The sequence below is a fragment of the Schistocerca nitens genome, chromosome 2 (assembly GCF_023898315.1).
Source record: "Schistocerca nitens isolate TAMUIC-IGC-003100 chromosome 2, iqSchNite1.1, whole genome shotgun sequence".
Taxonomy (NCBI): domain Eukaryota; kingdom Metazoa; phylum Arthropoda; class Insecta; order Orthoptera; family Acrididae; genus Schistocerca; species Schistocerca nitens.
Genome location: NC_064615.1, coordinates 536,991,373 through 537,013,940, shown reverse-complemented (window position 1 = coordinate 537,013,940; position 22,568 = coordinate 536,991,373). Strand labels below are relative to the sequence as shown.

General features: G+C 45.0%; 1 protein-coding gene across 1 annotated transcript in view; it reads left to right on the top strand.

The window, feature by feature from the left end:
- Positions 1 to 22,326, top strand: part of LOC126235139 (PR domain zinc finger protein 13) — a 38,337-nt gene extending 16,011 nt beyond the window's left edge. Inside the window, exons 2-5 of the mRNA XM_049943872.1 lie at positions 1,122 to 1,329; positions 14,883 to 15,045; positions 20,203 to 21,664; positions 21,740 to 22,326. Of these exons, the coding sequence (XP_049799829.1) occupies positions 1,122 to 1,329; positions 14,883 to 15,045; positions 20,203 to 21,664; positions 21,740 to 22,326 (2,420 nt within the window). The remainder of the gene's footprint in view (positions 1 to 1,121; positions 1,330 to 14,882; positions 15,046 to 20,202; positions 21,665 to 21,739) is intronic.
- Positions 22,327 to 22,568: the final 242 nt, after the last annotated feature.

The window sequence follows — 22,568 nt, the reverse complement described above, 5'->3', positions numbered from 1 at the left end:
AACACCTACATCTTTCCGTACGAGCTCTGATTTCCCTTATTTTATCGTGGTGATCAATCCGCCCTATGTAGATCGGTGTCAACAAAATATTTTCGCATTCGGAGGATAAAGTTGCTGATTGGAATTTCGTGAGAAGATTCCGTCGCATAGAAAAACGCCTTTCTTTTAATGATTTTCAGCCCAAATCCTGTATCATTTCTGTGCACTCTCTCCCACATTTCGCGATAATACAAAATTTGGCGCCTTTCTTTGAACTTTTCCGTTGTACTCCGTCAGTCCTACCTGGTAAGGACCCCACACCGCGAGCAGTATTCTAAAAGAGGACGGACAAGCGTAGTATAGGCAGTCTCCTTAGTAGGTCTGTTACATTTTCTAAGAGCCCTGCCAATTAAAAGTAGCCATTGGTTAGCCTTCCCCACAACATTTTCTATGTGCTCCTTTCAATTTAAGTATTCGTAATTATAATACCTAGGTATTTAGTTGAATTTACGGCTTTTAGATTAGAGTGATTTATCGTGTAACCGAAGTTTAACGAGTTCCTTTTAGCACTCATGTGGATGACCTCACACTTTTCGTTATTTAGGATCAACTGCCACTTTTCGCACCATTCAGATACTTTTTCTAAATCGTTTCGCAGTTTGTTTTGATCTTCTGATGACTTTATTAGTCGATAAACGACAGCGTCAACTGCAAACAACCGAAGGCGGCTGCTCAGATTGTCTCCCAAATCGTTTATATAGATAAGGGACAGAAAAGGGCCTATAAGACTACCTAGGGGAACGCCTGAAATCACTTCTGTTTTACTCGATGACTTTTCGTCAATTACTACGAACTGTGACCTCTCTGATAGGAAATCGCAAATCCAGTCACATAACTGGTGTAATAAAAGTAATTTAACAATCAAAACGGAAACAAACACAAAGAAAAAATACTGTGTTTCTAACTAGTCGTGCCGATTAGAATCGTAGGTCATCGCAGATCACAGGTGCCCGCACTGAAGTGAGAAGGTCCGACAACAGTCCATCTTAAAGCACACAGGGACTACTGCAGAGTTAAATTTGTCAGGCCTACAACACTGAATTAATCGACGACAATTCACACTTTTCACTTGGGGTTATAAGCGCTAAGGCAAGCAACTTTGGTGGAGGCTGGGCAAGAGAACGCGGTGGAGCGCGTCCCTGTCGCCCGGGGGCAGAGCGTGAGCCGGCGGTGTGGTTTGCGCTGGGCGGCCGGCCGCGCGGGCAGCGGCGGAGGCACGCAGACGCAGCTGGCCGCTCCGCTCGTGACCCGCGAACCAGGAAGCCGGCGGGCGGAGCCGCGCGGTGGCAGGTGCGACCCCGCCCAGGCCGCGGCCACGCCGTGCCGCGCCGCGGGCCGCGGGCCGCCGGCCGGTGAAAGGCGGCGGCGCGGGATGCGCAGGGCGGGTCAGCGCGCGCCGCCCGGACCCTCCCCGTCACTACCGCAGCGCTCCCAGCCGCCGGTTCCCGCTGTGCACAATAAAGCTTGCTACGCCTTTCGTCCGCGCCGTGCCGTGGCTCTCGGAAGGAAAAGTCTGCCTTGCGCGATTTCTTCGCCGCTTCTTTTGTTATACACTGAAGTGCCAAAGACATCGGTATAGGCATGCGTATTCAAATAGAGATATGTAAACAGGCGGAATACGGCGCTCCGGTCGGCAACATCATTATAAGGGAACAAGTGTGTGGCATAGTTGTTACACCACTGTCCATTAAAATTGCTACACCAAGAAGAAATGCAGATGATAAACGTGCAATCATTGGACAAATATACTAGAACTGACATCGGATAACATTTTCACGCAATTTCGGTGCATAGATCCTGAGAAATCAGTACCCAGAACAACCACCTCTGACCGTAATAACGATCTTGATACGCCTGGGCATTGAGTCAAACAGAGCTTGGATGGCGTGTACAGGTACAGCTGCCCATGCAGCTTCAAAACGATACCACAGTTCATCAAGAGTAGTGACTGGCGTATTGTGACGATCCAGTTGCTCGGCCACCATTGACCAGACGTTTTCAATTGGTGAGAGATCTGGAGAATGTGCTGGCCAGGGTAGCAGTTGAACATTTTCTGTATTCAGAAAGGTCCGTACAGGACCTGCAACATGCAGTCGTGCATTATCCTGCTGAAATGTAGGGTTTCGCAGGGATCGAATGAAGGGTAGAGCCAACGGTCATAACACAGCTAATATGTAACGTCCACTGTTCAAACTGCCGTCAATTTGAACAAGACGTGGCCTAGACGTGTAACCAATGGCACCACATACCATCACGCCGGGTGATACGCCAGTATGGCGATGACAAATACACGCTTCCAATGTGCGTTCACCGCGATGTCTCCAAACACGGATGCGACCATCATGATGTTTTAAACAGAACCTGGATTCATCCGAAAAAATGAAGTTTTGCCATTCGTGCTCCCAGGTTCGTCGTCGGGTACACCATCGCAGGTGCTCCTGTCTGTGATGCAGCGTCAAGGATAACTGCAGCCATGGTCTCCGAACTGATAGTCCATGCTGCTCTATACGTCGTCGAACTGTTCGTACAAATGGTTGTTGTCTCGCAAACGTCCCTACCTGTTGACTCAGGATCGAGACGTGGCTGTACGATCCGTTACAGCCATGCGGGTAAGATGCCTGTCATCTCGACTGCTAGTGATACGACACCGTTGGGATCCAGCACGGCGTTCCGTATTGCCCTCCTGAACCCACCGATTCCATATTCTGCTAACAGTCATTGGATCTCGACCAACGTTAGCAGCAATGTCGCGATACGATAAACCGCATTCGCGATAGGTTACAATTCGACTTTTATCAAAGTCGCAAACGTGATGGTACGCATTGTTCCTCCTTACACGCGGCAGCACAGTAACGTTTTTCTCCAGGCAACGCCGGTCAACTGCTGTTTATAAGAAATCGGTTGGAAACTTTCCTCATGTCAGCACGTAGTAGGTGTCGCCACCGGCGCCAACCCTGTGTGAATGCTGTGAAAAGCTTATCATTTGCATATCACAGCGTCTTCTTCCTGTCGGTTAAATTTCGCGTCTGTAGCACGTCATCTTCGTGGTATAGCAATTTTAATAACGTGTAGTGTAGATCGATTACTGCTGCTAAATGACAGCTTATCACGATTTAAGTGCGTTTGAACGTGGTGTTATAGTCGGCGCACGAGCGATGGGATACATCATCTCCCAGGTAGCAATGAAGTGGGGATTTTTCTGTACGGCTATTTCACGAGTGTACCTAGTATCAGGAATCCGGTAACACACTAAAATGTCCAACATCGCTGCGACCGGAAAAAGATCCTGCAAGAACGGGGCCGATGACGACTGAAGAGAAGTTCAACTTGACAGCAGTGCAACATTTCCGCAAATGGCTGCAGATTTCATTGCTGGGCCATCAACAAGTTTCAGCGTGCGAACCATTCAACGGAACATCATCGATATGGGCTTTCGGATCCGCAGGTCCAGTCGTGTACCCTTTATGACTGCACGGCACAATGCATTACGCCTCGCCTTAGCCTCTCAAACCGACATTGGAATGTTGATGACTGTAAACATGTTACCTGTCGGACGAGTTTCATTTCAAATTACATCGAGCGGATGGACGTGTACGGGTATGGAGACAACCTCATGAATCCATGGACCCTGCATGTCAGCAGGGAACTGTTCCAACTCGTGAACGCTCTGTTATGGTGTGGGGCGCGTGCAGTTGCAGTGATATGGGACTCCTGATATGTCTAGATACGACTCTGACCGGTGGCAGGTACGTAAGCATCCTCTCTGGTCACCTTAATCCATTCATGTCAGTTGTGCATTCAGACGGACTTGAGCAATTCCAACAGGACAATGCGACACCCAACACGTCCAGAATTGCTACAGTGTGGTTCCAGAAACACTTCCACTGGCCACCAAACGGGACATGGACATTATTGAACTTATCTGGGATGTCTTGCAACCTGCTGTCCAGATGAGATCTCTACCCCCAGGTACTCTTATAGATTAATGGCCAGCCCTTCAGGATTCATGGTGTCAGCTCCCTCCAGCACTACTTCAGACAATGGTCGAGTTCATCTCACATGGTGTTGCGGCACATATGCGTGCTCGCTGGGGCCCTACACGATATTAGGCACGTGTACCAGTTTCTTTGACTCTTCAGTGTAGTTGCCGGACGTTGTGACCGAGCGGTTCTAGGTACTTCAGTCCGGAACCGCGTTGCTGCTACGGTCGCAGGTTCGAATCCTGCCTCGGGCATGGATGTGTGTAGTTTTAAGTCTAGGGTAGTAATGACCTCAGATGTTAAGTCCCATAGTGCCTAGAGCCATATGAACCATCTTCAGTGTAGTTCGTCTTTGTGGACGCCGATACTCGTCATCTAATAATTCCATCACTCCATTCGCTACAATAGAAGATGGGCTGAGGTCGTCTTCTGGCCACACTGATTTATATTTCGTTGCTGTTTCTGATTGCAGCCTCCAGTCTGAATATGATTTCGCGTACTGTAGTGGAGGTTGAGCACCGTGAGTGTGGTAAAGCTGTTTGATGAGATTAGGTCGTAGAACAATCGCGACTGAGAGGCATGATGATTTAGAGAGATCCGTTTCAGTTGTACTAAAATTTTAAACCGTGACCGGTTTCGAGATTTTAAGATCCCATCTTTAGGTGTATGAATTTATAGTATTTGGTAATACATATCATGCGGTCCGGCCAGTCAGTGCAGGAGTTCCAATCACTGCATGATGACCGAGACTGTGTATGGTTTGGCGTTCCTACCGTACAGCTGCCCAGCGGGGGACGGTCTCCTCCAATGTGCAGTGACTGGCCCGAGCGCATGTTATGTATTACCAGATACTATAATCTCATACATCTGAAGATGGGATTTTAAAATCTCGGAACCGGTCATGGTTTAAATAAATATTAGTACAACTGAAGCGGATCTCTCTAAATTAATTATCATGTTTGGAGAGACACACTTACCAGACACATTTAATGTAGATTTATACACGGTGTTTCAAAGTCTTTGCAACAGACATCTAGCGCTGAAAGATAACGTAATGGGAAACAACTTTTGATGGAGATAATATGTTCGGTGACACTTCCCGGCGACTCTAGGCGTCCTTTTGTATTTGTAATGGCCTGAGAGGCGGCAGGGCATAGGTACTCTGCAGCTTGTGTATGACTTGCATGTTACCTGCAGTCCAGGAATCTACAACGTATGAAAGAACGGGAGAAGGAGATGGGCGGCGGGAGAGGCCTAGCAGAATTAAAATACCTAATTCGCTTCTAAAATATAAGTGCCAGTGTAATGAAAACCAGACAGATGGAAAAAAATTAAGCAAATTGTTTCTCAATTAAAAATCAATCCGCATAACTGTTAATACATTTATCCGTCAGACAAGACGGTCAATGCCTCCATGGAAGAATGTTTGCGGTTGCGCCCGCCCTCATGTTGCCAAGGTTGTTTCGCTGGGAAGTCCTTAAACATCTTTTATACAGTTCCGACATTTCCCTATGACATTTCCATATTTTTGGAATCCTGAAGAAAGACATTGACGATTTCCTTCAGACGGAGTTGTCAAGCCTAGGTACATTCATGGCAAGCGCAAATATTTTTTTCCTAAAGGCACTGTCCATATTGTCTCACACTGAGGTAAATGTATTACCAGCAATGACGATTAGTTGCGAAATATAAACAATACACTCACTTTTTTTCCATCTGTCTCGTTTTCACTTGACTGACCCTTACAGCTTCCTTCACCCGCTCTTAGGGTTTTTTTTAATACAAATCAAGCAATCACTTTACTGTAATAGTAGTTACGCAGCACATCTGACTAATAGATCCTATTAGTATGGTGAAATACCGTCGTCCGACGGTCGGCGAATAGTAAAGGACACCTAACGTCACCGGGAAGCGTCAGCGAACATTCCCTCTCTAAGAAAAGTTGTTTCTCATGACGTAGTCCATCACCCCTGGACGTTTGATGCAAACATTTTTAAACACTCTGTATGTGCCATGACTTCTTTCAGCTTTTCACCCGTCTTCAAGTGACGTAATTTATTTATATCTTTGTCAATACACAGTTCTTCCTCCAACATTTTTAACGCTGGAGCAGTAATGTGCCAATAGTTATCACGTTTTCCTAGTAGTGTATTTGCGTTTAAGTGACAGATATTCGCACTTTTTTAATTTTCTAACCTGTAGTTCTTTTTTTAATGTATATTCATAGCACACACAGTTTTAAATTCAGTAACGCACTGATACAGCCAAGCATTCGGCAAATGGTGGATTCATGGTTTTGCTTGTGTTGCAAAATTACACGCAAGGTTATGTTCTAATTTTCTTACTCATTCCGAAATTCATTCTGAAGTCAGTCGTGTTTAGAGACCTAATAATTCTCGCCTTAAAATTTGCTAGATGAAAATGGCATTAATAAAACCTGGTATTAATAAAGCTATACAACAAGTGTTTGCTGCATTTCTTCAGATAATTGATTTAATGGAGCTCTTCACGCTAGTCTGTCTTATGAGATACCTTTCATACCTGCATAAGTACTGTATCTTAAATCCAACTGAACCTGATTACCGCATTTTGGTGTTGGTCTACAAATTTTTATTCCAAACACTAACGTCGCCCCGCTCTATCCCGTGTCCCAGACATACGCCTCTCTGTTTTACTAAATCAGTAATTTATTGAAGCCTCAGGGTGTGTCATGTCATTCTATTATTTCCTTTTGTCAAGTATCACAATACTCTTCCATCCCCAGTTCGACTTAGTACCTCTTCATTAGTAAGTGGATCTACCCACCGTATCTTCTGTTTCCTTCTGTAACACTACCTTTCAGTAGCTTCTATTCTCTTCTCGACTGTACTGTTTATCATCTATGTTACATTTTCGTGATAGTGTACTCACCATACAAATAGTTTTAGTAAAGCCTTTCTGTCACTTAACTTATTATTCGATGTTCTGGCATATTTGTTTTCAGGAAAGTTTGTATCACTAATGTCAGTCTACGTTTTATATTCTCTGGTAGTCAGTTACTTTGCTTCTTAAATAGCAAATTTAGTCAACTACTTTCAGCGTCAGTCTCCTGACTTGAATCAGCTACATTCCATAATCACTGTTCTACTGTTGTTTGTGTGAAATTTGTAACCTTGAGGTACTGTCTATTTCGTTCGACATGTTCCAAAGCCTTTGCGCATAGGTTCGTAATTTCCTTAAACCACTTCAGGCAAATGCAAGAATGCTTCCTGTAATAAAACCACCACCATTTATCTCCTCAGTCCACTTTCATATGACTAATCCGTCTGTATTTATATCGACACAGATGTGATATTCCTGTTAGTTCTCCTTCTTCTTTCTTCAGTGTCAGTAAAGATACTGCCACCGTCAGTTTTTTTTTTAGTTTGAATGGAACAGCGTGCTTGTCGCTTCGTGAACCGTCTTACTTTGTGTAGACCCAACAGCCGACGACAATGACGACAACGTCAACGGGCGGAACAGCGATGTGCTACCCAAGAATATCTCCTTTACTGCTGTCCGATGACATATAGAGCAGAAACGTAAGCAGAGGTCGATGACCAGCATTGTATAGTCCCCTGGATCTGGTTATATTATTACATTACTTTGCACTCCAACATATTTACTCCGAATTCTTTTTTTCCAACTGTCTCGAAATAGTAGTTTCGGTATCTAATACGTTGATCTAACTCGCAAAATATGAGTTGAATTGCAAACGAGTTAATTTTCCGTTTTTATCTTCTGGTCTTCTAATGTTATCCGACAAGTCTCCGTAAAAATTCAGGTAGCTCTTTTCTGTGATAGCTACATGTAATATTTAGTGACGCCTGCCAATTACTAATGTTAAATGTTTTAACATCACCATATTGCCACCAACGAGTGTCACACAGAATGTATTTCTGCTGTTATCGTACCACGTGGTATGAGGGTATTGCAAAAGAACGGTCAAATAGCTCTAAGTGCTGTATCTTTAAGGTGCTAAATGCGAATTGCTTGTTCGTCTGCTATCTTTTATTACTTCGCTTGTTAAATGCTCTGGTGGTTCTTTTATTGCGCAGTGGTTTGACGTCAACAGTAATACGGAATTACTTCCATCGGACGTTTAAATGCGCAGTAGTGAATTCCAGAAAAGCTAGAGAATGCGCACTTCATCAAGTAATTCACTTTTCTTGTCAGACATAATAACTGCTCATGGCTAAAATTCTACTGCTGTTTGATTGTTAATCAGCATATACCTACACCCGCAATTGCCGCGTAAAGGATAATGTATTCACCTTTATAAGACGTTGGCATTCCAATAAGCGGCACAGAGCTAAATCTATGGCTATCATCGACTCTCCTCTGTGAAATCAAGATACTCGAAAGCAGCTGTACGAACTGCAGTGCATGTAACACGCAACGTTCTTCATTTCGTCTCTGCTGGTGCTGAATGAGCGTTAACAAATCGGTGTTATGTTGTGATGATGCGCAACTGATCACTTTGCGCGGATTTGGGTGTGCTAGTGGCTTTAGGTACTAATTTACATGCTTCTTATCTACGAAATGAGCAAATTGAGAAAACAATAACAAAGCGAATTTTTCAAGCCAACGCATTAGAATGGATACTCACACATTGAATGGGAGTTCATACGTTAGAATGGGGGCTCATATTCGCTTTATAGCAGCAAAAAAGCTTTTTTTTACATTTCAGAAAATTGTCGTTGTAAAACGTGAAAGTTGTAATGAAGGGTCATTCCTGACACCAGTAATAGCTTTGAAGTCCGTAATGGGGGATTCATCAATGTAATTACTTCGGAATATTTGTGACATGGTTTAGCATTGTCATTTAGGAACTACATTCATCAGCTACTTATCTCGAATATTAATCTGTCATATGCCAATTTTTCACTCGTTCATCGTTGTTTTGAATCAGTCAATCCTTGTGAAATGATATCCTAAGAATCAGGCAGATGTTATTTGCCATAACAATAACATGTAAATCATTTGAACTTGCTTGTAACGAGTTATTATCGAGAAACTCCTTACCATGCTTACTTTGTGACACAAATTAATTTTGAATACAAAATGGCGTAGGCCTGCATTATAGAAAACGATACTGCCGCTGCTATTGTTTGCTTTGTTATCTACGGTATTATCTTATTTGGTTACAGAGTCCTACGATATTTTTCAGTATCTAACTGATACTCGCTATCATCCGGCCATTCAGCTTCTAGAAGATTTCGTTGCATCTGCATCATTGGGCAGTGGGCAGTGGGCAGTGAGCAGTGAAGAAAAAAGCTATGTTTTATGCTGCAAATTACACGAAACAACTTGTGTGTAATTGAAGAAACATTATTCAGTGAGAATTAACGAATGAGGCTGTGCAGTTGTTAGGATACCGACCTCGTATTCGGGAGGATGGAGCTGCTCTGTCCGGCAATCCTGATTTGAGTTTTACGTGGTTTTCCTGGATAAAAAAAATGATTCAAATTTCTCTAAGGGCTATGGGATTTAGCATCTGAGGTCATCAGTTCCCTAGACTTAGAACTACTTAAATCTAACTAACCTAAGAACATCACACACATCCATGCCCGAGGCAGGATTCAAACCTGTGACCGTAGCAGCAGCGCGGTTCGGGACTGAAGCGCCTAGAACCGCTCGGCCACAGCCGCCGGCTTTCCTGGATCGCTGAGGCAAATGCCTGGTTATTTCCTTAATCAATCGCCTGTGCTACCCCGTATACTACCAGTCCTATCCTCTTAAAGCGTGTTATGCATGTTGTGTGTTATATTTTGGCCCATTGATTGATATTGTATTATCCTTGCGATCTTATATCATTGTGAGATGATCCTTGGATGAATGAGTTAATAAATAAACAAAATAAATGAGTCATGTCTGAATATCACACATCTGCTCCTGAAGTGATGCTACTCAGCAGACAACAAAAGAATCTTCTGTCACGGGGAACAACGGTTATTCTCTTATCACTTCTCCACTCGGCAGCATTTCTTGTTTTTATATATTTGCAGTAGATTTCGGAATAGCGTCATCTTCAGTTACTTTTACACTGGTATCGATGTGATATATCAGCGCAAGTGTGTCCTGTTACAGTACCCGATCGTCCTCTAGAGTGGTACCTATAAGGCTGTCAGATTCATCTAAAATGATAATTTGTTCACTCACCACCACCGTCTAGTGTTATAACGGTAAGGCTATGAAGTACGTATAAAATATCAGATCGTTCACTCAATAGCTGTTGCTGAGCTATTGCTCTCCTGAGTTGCTACCAAAGAGCGATTTTTTGTATCGTGTTGTGGCATTAGCAAAGGCACTCGAAATGCTGGTACCTCGGTAGGAGTTCCGTTAGCAGGTGGTCACATAGTAGTGGTGAAATTAACGAAAGTCGACCGCAGCAAGGAGGACGGAAGTGTGCAGGAAGGCGCTGAGGTCGGCTCCGCTTTACGGCGGCTGTTGCGGCAGGAAACTGCACCAGAGTCGCCGCCGTTAATCTCCGGCCTCCCTCCACGAGGCTCCTTGCGTAGTCGACTCTACGCACCACACAGGAAGGCTGCGTCCCACGAATCTTGGCAGTCAGATTATTTCATGTGCGGAAAACTTACGTATGAGAACTGCAAAGCAGACACGTTGTTCGCTATAGACTGTAATGTATTGGAGAGTTAGCACGAAATCGCGTGCAAGGAAAATAAGTGGCCAAATGCGAGTAGGACTCGCACTATCAGGGTTCCGTACAAACTTGATTATGTTCGAGTATCCAGAGAGTTCATCCATTCCGGTAACAGAGAATCTCTGTGATACCTGCCTGTTATCGATATCGATACTGGCAAGTTATCGGTCCCAAGAAAGCTTTAATTTTAAGATTTAGGTATAAATATTTTGTTTGATTTCATGATTGCTATTATAATTCCTGAGAAAAAAGGGGTCTTAACAGATAGAAAGTCGGATAATGAATTACAAAAAAATAGCTACAAATTAACAATTTTCGGACCTTTTCCATTACTTGCACTGTGAAACAAAGGGGGAGTACCCATCAGGGTTATGATGAGTAGGTTTGCGAGTCGCAACATACGTGACATAAATGGCTGTATTTCTTCATTACATTGACTTAGAAGTTAAAATTTTGTCACCGCCAAGGGTCCGTTGAAGTTAGTACTTAACATAAATTTCAAATTGTTATGTTTATTTGTTCCTGAGAAAAGGGGTTCATAACAGTTGGACAGACAGACAGTCAAACGGACGGAGAACAAAGTGACCCTGTAAGGATTTTGTTTTCACCGACCGTGGTACAGGACCCTAAAAACCAGACGTCATGAATGCAGATTGGTCGAGGAAGGGGCAGAAAATTTTCCACTGCTTGTTTTATCGAAGGTACCACCCACTTATACATATACTTGAAGTCATTTAAGCAAGCCAGGAAAAAGTACATGAGTGTGCCCAGACGGAGAATCTGAACCGAAGTCTTCACAAATACATCTTAACCACAGCGTCATCTGTTTCCACAAAGAGGAAGAAAGTCGTGACACTGTGAAACTTAAGCAGCCCTAACTCAAAATTGAAACCAAAAGTGGCGTCATTTTCCTAGGTATACAGATATGAGCCACTGCGTTAGGGTCAGATGCCCAGCAAAATGAAGCGCCTTTATTCACTCTAATGATGGCGCTGACTTGTCGGAAAGTGGACTTGGACACTGAAAGAGCTGTAGAACCAAACTGGTCCACGATTATTCAACTGTTGCCCACAATACACATGGACCAAGGCGGGTAGAACCGCGTTCGGTAATATCCAATATTTGCTCAACAGCATTGATGCCAGGTAACATGGGAGAGCCACACAAGCTTCCTTCACCACTGTGATACAGTGCAACCATGGGGCGTTGCACTGTCGTATTGAAACTTCTATAGATAAGGAGACGAACGTACGTAATCGAACGACAGTTTCTTGTTACGTTTGCCGTAAGACCAGACTCCTGACCATCGGGGTGCTTCGTTTTACCCCATGTGAATACCTCCCACTCGAGATTATCTCATCATGTGGATTTCGGTGCTCATACTTGCTGCCATCAGCCTGCGCCAACACGTACCGCGACTCATCGGCCCACATGTTTACATGATTTGTGCGTTCACTGACGGAGCCCCTGAGTCCAAGCTATGTTTTCGTACAGCACAGCATAGATACACCTCATGGCGATTACAGCTCGCAGCATGTTTCTGGGAAAGGGTATTAGAAAATTTGGTAAGATCAGAGTACTGAAAGGGAAACAATTATTTGAACAAAAATCAATTTTTAACATACCAATTTTTAAATCGGAATAAAAGTATAAATAAATTCTCCTTGCTAGTCCCGAAAATTTGTCATTGTGAATTTTTAATAGCTGTAAAATACTTGTAATGTTTACAACGATAAACGTGGGACGCATGCAGTACATAATTGGTTCATAAATAGTTTACCTCCTTACTATTATCCACTGCCTGCTGCATGTTTTTCGTTTTATATCTTAAAAGTATTTTCACAGCTATTAAAAATTCACATTCACAAATTTTCAGGACTATCTATGTGAGGTTAGGCAACTGTCCGATTTACTAACCTCGTGTATTAAAATGTGATTTTTATTGTAATAATTATTTTCTGATTTTTAGTCTTATGTGTGTGAAATTTTTCAGTCGATTTCAAACATTCTGATGACAGAAACTTATGGTAAATTTCAGTAATATTTCTGTTTCTCTTCACCTAAGTCGACAAAAATATTCCTTCCTCTTACTTTTATCTCGTGAAAATACGGTGAAGGCTTACCAACAATCATTATTCCCATGAACCATTGACGACTGTAACGGGAAAAGGGGTAAATGGCATTGGTACACAGAGTACCCTCCGCCAAACACCAAAAAATAAAGCGAATTAATATTGCATTGTCCTCCAGTTCTGAGCTATGTTGAAAGTTTCAAGTCTCTCTCTCTTATCAGAAACTTAGTTTAAGATTAACTGCAATATTTGTACCAAACAGACAGAAAACAAAGCACCCTCCGCCACACACCAGACTGGAAAGCGAGTCAGTATTGCATTGTCATGCAGCTCGGAGCTATGTTTAAAATTCAAGTCTCTACCTCGTCGGAATGTTACTTTAAACTCAATCCAAAATTTTTACCGAATAGACAAACAGACAAGGAAACGACTTGATAAAAACGTGGTGAAGAAGATGACCACGTAGACGTAGCAAAATAGAAATGTAGCATCCATTACAACCGCTAGCTTCGGAAAGCAGTTCTTTTATTTGCTGCTGATTTGTCTTTCGTGGATGCGCTGCAAGTATAAGTACAACTGAAACAGATTAAGCTTTTCTTGTTACGACCTCACTGTGTCACTTCATTAACATAACTGCAGTACGTGTGAGTGAGCTGTGACATACGTTGGTTTGAAAATCAAGTCATGTGTGTCATTTATTCTTAAATAAGGTCTATAATCAGAATTATCTCACTTATATCCTTAATACATATCAGCGTAAAAGGTAGAAAATGTCATACATAGCAGGAAATGCCTTAAATCTGATGTATTATAAAAATGAAACAACAGAGTACATGAAAATAATGAAAGTTATTTACATCCACATACACCGTACGTACCTCGCAAGCCATTGTCCAACGGATGGAGGAGGGTATATCGTACTAATATTATCCGTCATATTTCGTATTCAGTCGCCTATAGTTTATGTATATATGCCCGTTTGTACGTAATCTAATCTCCTAATTTCCCATGCTAATTACGTAACACATGTGTTGGTGACAGCATAAGGATCTCACAGTCTTCTATGAATAAAGGTTCTCTAAATTAAACCAATAAATTCGAAAACTACGTCTTCTTCCAGTGATTCCCGCTTTAAGTTCCCAGAGCATTACCGTTTCACTTGCGCGTACGCTTTATCGACCCATTATTTTGCTAGTAGCGAGTCCCTGGAATCGTTTCTTGTTGTGATGCCCATCTGATAAGAAACCCGAACACTGGAAAAGTAATCTAGAATAGGTCGCTCTAACGTATTGTATGCGATGTCCTTCATAGGTGGGTTGTATTTTCCCAAAACCTGCCAACAAGCTCTGTCATTCGCCTTCCCTAATGCTGACTTTACGTGATCTTCCACCGAATATCTGTATATAATACGTTTTCCAGCAGTTCCGTCCGTCCGTACAGAACACCGTAACTGATTTGATGTAAAAGATGATGTCTTAAGCTGTGGATTCATTATACGGAGGGTTTTGAATATCTTTTAAGAAGCTGGTGACTCACGGCTCTGAAATATTCGAAAAACATCGTGATTTACCGGCAAGAGCATCTGATAAAATTTCTCCATCGAACAATCAGTCTCGGTGCACAGCTATCTTCAGGTTCATAAAATCATTTACAACATCACTCCAGGCTATGGACCTAAACTGGTTATTCAATAAAGAAATGTTATCAGCAGCTCTTCTTGGTAAATCGTAATGTTCCTTACGTATGGACATGCTGTTATAGGAGCACTATGAACGAACTTTTTTCGATCTGCTCTTACTTATTGTGGTCCGTGGGCCGGCCATTGTTTTTCTTGTTTACCTGAATAAGCTATTTATCGATCAAACGACATACACACATTAAGAAATTATATTCGGTCTGCCACCGAATTTCTCTTCCTTGATGTCAGAACTGCGGTTTTTCCGGGCGACCTTTGCGCGCTCCGGTAGGTCATTCGAAGGTGACGGTCATGCCGCATACTTGGGTCGAAAGCTCCTGAACTGCCCCCGGTGGCCACTTTGCGCAAGCTGCCGGCGGGCTCGGAGAAGAGCTTTCCTCTGTGTAAATGCAAATCTGATCACCCTGCGGCAGCCGCGGGGAATGTGGTCGAAGATGTCGGCTGTGGGCGCGGCGCGCACTGGTCAGCCCAGGTGCCGGAGCACTACTTGCTCCAGCCGCTGCCCTGCGGCTGAGTGCGAGGCATCACCTTGTTACGGGCAGTATGCTGGAGCAAGTGAATAAGTTTGTGGGCGAGGCAAGTGAATTAACCAAGCATCTTACACCTGCGCCACTTTACACTAAGGCGAGCTTAGATGCGAGCGTTATTATGCTGACTTGAATTTAACTGTGCATCTGTATTCATAAACTGCGTTACCTTTTGACGGACGGACGTGGAGTACCACGCTAAAATTAAATTATTTTTCCGGTTCAGTGTGACTTAATTGTGCTTTCGTCTTCATAAAGCGCCTTTAATTACTTCTTGACGATAGGCCGCGGAGTGCAACATAAAGACATTTTGTTCGAGTCTCCGAAAGTACTGGCTGTACTAAGTAGTTTGTTATGGCAAAGTAAAGCCTACTCTGACTAGCCTGTTCTTGGATAACAGAACAGTTTATCTGCTACTGTCAGAAACATCTTTGTCCTCCAAGAAATCAGAAAAAAATGACAAACTGTGAAAGAAACCAAGTGCAATAAAAAAGCATAAAAACGAGAAAAACCGCAAGTATGTGGTAACTGGATGGAAAATAAAATCCTACTGATGATGCTGGAACTTCAGCGAAATATGTCTCGGAAATATAAGAACAGATTGAATTTTGTTTTGCTCAAGTTGGAGCCCCTCCAAAAACAAACATAGACATCTACAGTTTAATACAATGTACATTAACACGAGGGGTATTTCAAAAAACAAAACTAGAGAGTGAACACATGATTGAATATACTGATCAATGCACTCATGTTAAGAAAAAAAGTTTCCGATTCAAACTCTAGAATTAAATGATGCATTTTTTCGGCTGAGTGTATCTTATGACATACCCATTAATTCAATCTCATTTTTATGAACAATGTTTCTAAGGCCTTAACCATCATCATAGGTGCTGCGAATCGTAATGATCGTTTCGTTGCCGCTGCCTGAACTCTATACGACTGTGAGGTACTAGTTCGAGCCTGAGCAGCGATTGGACTTAACATCATCGTTCGCAGTATCAAGTCAATCGCCGAAATGTCGTGCATAATACTCGAATCGGTAACCTGATGGTCACCCGAAGAAAATGTTAAAATGTTCAAATGTGTGTGAGTTCCTAAGGAATCACACGGCTGAGGTCATCGGTCCCTAGACTTACACACTACTTAATCTAACTTAACACTAAGGACAACACTCACACCCATGCCCGAGGGGGGACTCGAACCTCCGGCGGGAGGGGCCGCACGAAAAGTGACATGGTGCCTCTAACAGCACGGCGACTCCGCGCGGCTCACCCCAAGAAATATTGCTTATAACGCCTGGAAAAACTCAGAAATCAGATATAATTTACCAACATTTAACTTGAAGAGCAGCAAAGAGCCATGAAATAGTATTTAATTTTACTTAAAGATTATCTACAACGACACTCCGACAAGTGGTGCGAATTGTGTAGCACTTCTGCTGGTCTGGTAGCCACGTCCCGCCATACGCTAGAATATGGGATTTACTCTAGACGTAGACAGACGGGGTACATAGATTCCGTCATGGGAGGTAAATAAGGGACTGGTGGCCATATGTGTTTGGTCTTTTTAAACCCATAGTCATGATCATCATCAAAGTCTATACTTTCATTTAAGGCTGGAGCGTTGGAAGAATGAGAGCTTGTAATCGCACTCCTCTGTGAGAGCTGTCGTTCGCCTAGTTGTATCTGTGTCAACACTACGTGACAGATACAAAGAGAGCTTAGATACAAAGAGAGCTGAAGGATATTCGCAGCATCTGTCCTGAAAGACGGTTCTCCGGTTATTCTTAGCAGGTGCTCGCGAGGTGTACAACGCCTTTCGAGTCTCTGTCAGTTATACTATCACGTTTATAAGGTATTTCCTATTCAGTTTCTTCAATTATTACGACGTTTAATTATGCTTGGTTGAAATGTCTCCGCTTTGAAGACGCTTCTTCGGAATTACGAGATGACTAGGCACAGCACACATTATTTTAAGTCGTACGTTGGTACGAATCTACATAGGCTTGACAAAGGACAGATTACGATATAAAGCAAATTTGACATTCACAGTATACTGAAAGGAGTGAACAAGACGGAAATATAACACAGGACACACTGCTGACGAGCTTCGCTGCAGGTGGCCACCTTTTTGGAAGTTTCCCTAGCGCCGAGGGTGTCTCCCGAATCCTCGACGTGGTGACGCTTAGTAGTATACACTTGGTGAAATAGACTATTCGGCAATTCGCAGTATACTAAATTTTAAACCACTTCATTGATACCGACAGGAATATGGCACAAGAACTAAAATTCTCTGTTATATCCACCGACATAACTAAATAGTTAGAAGAATTTAGTGTGTACAACAGATCGACTGTGCTTCTAATTGTTTTTAGAAGTAATTTGCTGCAGCTTAACATGACGTTTTGTATACTATCTCGAAACAAAACTTGGGCTTTGAATACTTTTATATCGAGCACCCTTAACTACCATCTTCAATAATAAACTTTTAAATAAAAAACTATGTGCTAATTTTAAATTACGTCTTCTCTAGAGAGCCTGATTTATTGACAGAGAGAGAGAGAGAGAGGGCAACAGAAAGAGAGAGACAGAGAGAGAGAGAGAGAGAGAGAGAGAGGGAGGGAGGGGGAGGGAGAGAGAGAGAGAGAGAGAGCGATACTCCTTCAATTCTAAAGACTACGTTGCTTCTAACTTCAGAGAACTACAGGACAATAACGAACAAGTGAAAAGAATTCTTTGAACTCAGCCATAATACCCAACAATGATAATGTTTCTTCTCTTTCTCTCTCTTTGTCTTTTAACGCTGAGTTTCTCAGTTTCCACAATGACTCTTAAAGTTAACTACTGAATTAACGTTGGCATACTTCCTATAGATCTGATCTAACTCGGGATACGTGCCAGTTGCAAGTGCTCCACTTTCAGTGCGGTATTCTAGTAAAGAAACGATGCCGCTATAAGAAGTCGACCCACATAACAGAACCGCTTGTGAAGTAATCGTTTTACAGCATCCCCGCAAGCGATGTTCGAACTTTCAACGGGGGAGACACGCGATGTGCCGGCGCCTTTAAGCACGCAACGTCTGCTCCAAGTTCAGAGATACTCTAGACCCTTGTGGCAAACAACGACTCATAAATATCCCGCGTCCTATCTTACTACGTATGGTTCATTGCCACCGCACGCATGACACAGTTCCCATCATCAGATCCACTTCCCTCCCCCTGACAACATTCTCAAGCTGTTGACATATGGGTCATCCTGTTTATATACCATCCAAAACTATCAACTGAAAGCATATCCAAACTACAGAAAATATATGACAATCACAGGGAGTAGAATTTGACTCAGTAACTTTATTGCTCCCTCGCGACAGCTATACAGAGTCTTCCACAGCATTTATGACACAGTAACATCAACGCAGTTGATCAAGTAATAAAGTGATTTCGTAACAAGCAAAGAAATATATTTGAACTGAAATGTTAACTTATAGCTCCACGATCTCCTTTCGCCACGTAAGAGAGGAGATAATCAGGAGAGCGACACATGATACAGGGTAAAAAATGTTTTTGTCTGTCTTCTAATGGTTAGGGTAGAACGTAAACAATAGACTAAGCAGATCTAGTAATTAGGTTGAACCCGACCATTCAGAACTGTTTCGTATGTATGTATATGACATAAACAATACAGAAAAAGGGCCTTCTTCATTCCTTAGTCAAGTATGTCTACGTAATGTGTGGACGAATGTAACGAGTGTTTGTATACAGTAGTATCTTTTTCGTCTTGTTGACGGTGACCATTTCAAGAGAACTAGGGCACTACTATTTGGCTACGCACATAATCGACACCTCAACAGAGACCAGGAGGTCCACCGAACTCAACGTCCACATTCGAGCAACGGACCAACGTGTGTATATTCTAGTATACTCATTTCACATGCCACAGCAAATAAGGTTGAGATTTAACATGCTGTATTGCAGTACAATTCGGTGAATTGAGATTTTCTATTACCATATTTACAGTGAAATAATTTATTTACGTTCTCCTTGTTAAACCTACAAAACATACGAACATATACTACACGTACGAAATGACAAAGTATTCGACTGCTGCTATATAATCAGACTCTCCTCGCTAAACACACAATATAGACATATACCAAACGATTCTTGACCTAAAAAAGCGACAAAATATTGCACACAGTCTTCTGAGTAAACACATAACTGCACAGCGTTTTATCCAGGAGTGGTGCAATATTTCAGTGTGTTTTACGTAACGAAATGTGAAGTACTGGAAGCCAAAAAATCAGAAACACTTGAAAAACGTGCAGTCAGGTGACACTATCAGCTGTAAGAGGGACTCAATCAAAATTGCTACCGCAACGATGTTTTAAACAGTCTTTTAGTAGTTACAAAGGCGGAATTAAAATCTCTTTAAAATTACAGAATGAATTTTAACCCTGCAGCGGACTACGCGTCGATTTTAAACTTCCTCGCAGACAGAGACTGTATGGCACACCAGAACTCGGTCGTGGGGGCCTTCTACTTCGCGTGAAAACGTCCTTTAGGGTGAGCTACCCACGCGCAACTCTCGACCGTCACCGTATCCCATCTTGCCCCCACCGCCGGCCATTCCCCACTCACAGCTTTAAGCTTCGAAAGTACGAAAGAGGTACTGGCAGAAGTAACGAAGTTCGTAAGTCGTGCCTGGATAGGTAGGAGCATCAGCCCGTGACAGGCAAGATTTTCTGGCTACATGTCCCATTCGGGCACACAGTTTTAATCGCCACGAAGTTTCATATTTCCACTCTTTTCTTCACAAGTCGCATGTGGTAGATAAATTGTAGTAGTTTCGACTCCAAGGAGTCAGCATCAGAAGTACAGCTCCCGTGTATTGTTAGGAAAATAACATGTCAGGTCAGCATCGAGCACTCTTTATGGTTATTTCTTTTAACTGGCCACAATAATGACCTGACGTGTCACTTACTTAGATACTGGAGCTTTAGTTTTGACGATGACTCGTTAGAGACGAAACTGGTTCGAGGAGTATGTATAACAATAGCGACCTAGACGTTTGTGAATAAAATGGTATTTGTAAAATAGATCGCGTGCTCCAATTTGGCAGTCAAATATCATTTAGTATTTCCCCTTTGTTTATGCTGTAGACGGCCACTAGGAAAATGTGTGACGGGTTGTCGTTTCTGTCTATGATAGATACCGGTGGCGGAGAGGTGTGCGTTGCGGATGATGCCGCTGGCGAGCGCGCCTAACGGAGCGGCGTGGTGTGCTGTTGCAGAGAGCGAGGGGCAGCCGCGCCGGCCGGCCGCCTGCCCTATGAGCCTGGTGGCCGCGACGTGGGCCAGCGGCTGCAGCAGCGCGCTCCTTGGCGTCGGCGTCGGCGTGGGGCTCCTGCAGCACGGGCCCGCCGCACATGCCATGCGCGAGAAGGACTCGTCGCCGCGCAAGATGCTGCTCGCGTCGGGCGGGCACAGCTCGCCCAAGCAGGCGGCCGTCTACCCGCTGTCGGTGCGCGTGCCCGAGGAGGGCCGCCAGGCTGCCGCGGCCGCGGGCCCGCCCGACCACCACGACCTGCCCTTCGACCTGTCGCGCCACAACGCGGGCGCGGGGGCGGCGGCCGCGGGCGCCGGCGCTGCGGGGGCGGGCGCGGGCGCGCAGCAGGTGGCCGGCGCGCCGCACATGTCGCCCGCGGGCCACCCGCCGCCGCAGCACGACGATCAGCCACTCGACCTGCGCCTCGACCACAAGAAGGGCGCCATCGCCGCGGGGCGCCGCCACCAGGTCGAGGACGAGAACCGCAACGTCATCGTGGGCTCCCCGTCACCGTCGCCACCCGCCGGACGCGCCTCTTCCGCCTCGTCCGGAGGCAGCGGTGACGAGAACAGAGAACAGAGACAGTCCAGTCCTTCTGCTTCCTCCGTGGCGAACAGCCTCAAATCCCCCGTGGGCTCTCCCGGCATAGGCCACTATCCCGTCTTCCTCTCGCACCAGCCCATTCACCCTCTAATGCTGGAGGCGATGTGCCGTGCAAACAAGGAAGGAGCCGGGGCACGGTTACCTCTCGCCTATCCAGTCAGCCCCCCTGGCTATCACTCCCCACGAACTCCCTACGCTTTCCTGAGTCCCAATTCACTGCTCAACGGCCACTCTTCGCCCACCGGTGTCACGCCAGCGGCCGGGTTCGAAATGCTGCGCCACCCACTGGCTCAGCAGCAGCAACAGCAACAACAACAACAGCAGCAAACCCAACAACAACAACAAGCCCTATCCACCAAGCAAGTAACTGTGCCCGCTTCGCCAGTAGGGAACTTCGCCGAAGCTGCCACTGGCGTCCAGACCAACGGAGGAAGTGGCGTCGCAGCATCAGCGGGCGGAAAAATTAAGGACCGCTACGCTTGCAAGTTCTGCGGCAAGGTGTTCCCTCGATCTGCCAATCTGACACGCCACCTACGCACACATACGGGGGAGCAGCCGTACAAGTGCAAGTATTGCGAGCGCTCCTTCAGCATCTCGTCCAACCTGCAGCGGCACGTGCGCAACATACACAACAAGGAGAAGCCGTTCAAGTGCCCGCTCTGCGATCGCTGCTTCGGCCAGCAGACCAACCTAGACCGCCATCTGAAGAAGCACGAGGCGGACGGACCCACGATCTTGGACGACCCCCGGCGCAGTCCGTCGGCACTGCTGGCGCATCATCACCAGCGACAGCAGCTGCAGCTCCAGCAGCAGCAGCAACAGCAGCAGCAGCAGCACGCGCGCGTGTTGGGCCCTCTGGCGGAGGACGCTTGCTTTGAGGAGATCCGCTCGTTCATGGGCAAGGTGACGGCGGACGGCCGGCTGGTGGCACCGCCCGCGCTGGCCGCCGCGCAGCTGCGACACGCCGCCGCCGCAGCTGCCGCCGCAGCTGCAGCTGCGGGGGCGTCGGGCGGCGCTCACTTCTCGCCGCTGGCGCCGCTGCACCGCCTGCACGCCGACCAGCTGGGCCGACGCTGCATCACGCCGCCGCCCTTCGACGCGTCGGCTGCTGCGCGCTGCGCCAACACCGACGCGGCCAAGCTGGGCCGTTCCTTCTCCAGTAGTGACAAGGACAATATGTCTTCCAGATCGTCGTCGTCCTCGCTGGCTGGGTCGTCACTGTCTCCTCCACGAGTCTCTTCGCCCAAGGACGATGTCCCTCACAAGTCCCCCGCCAACGACACGACTACCTCTGCACAGGAGGACCGTCCGTCCTCTAACCCACCGTCCAACAATGGCAGCAGTCATGCTGAAAACATCGCAGAACCGTCGCCACCACCAGCTTCGCCCAACAACAATACGTGATACACACTTCTCCACCACATAACCAAACACAGAATATCCTATATATCTTTCAGGGTATACTATGTCAGGTTCCTGGCTACTGTAGGCGTTGGAACAGGCACTTTAATGCAGCCTATCACACTAGAACTCTTTCAGTATGTGAAAATGTAAACCATCAGATCTTACGAGAGACCCAACAAGAACAACAGGGAATTGGCAGCGGTTGTACCAGACTCCGCTTAAAACTCAAGGACACGGCATCA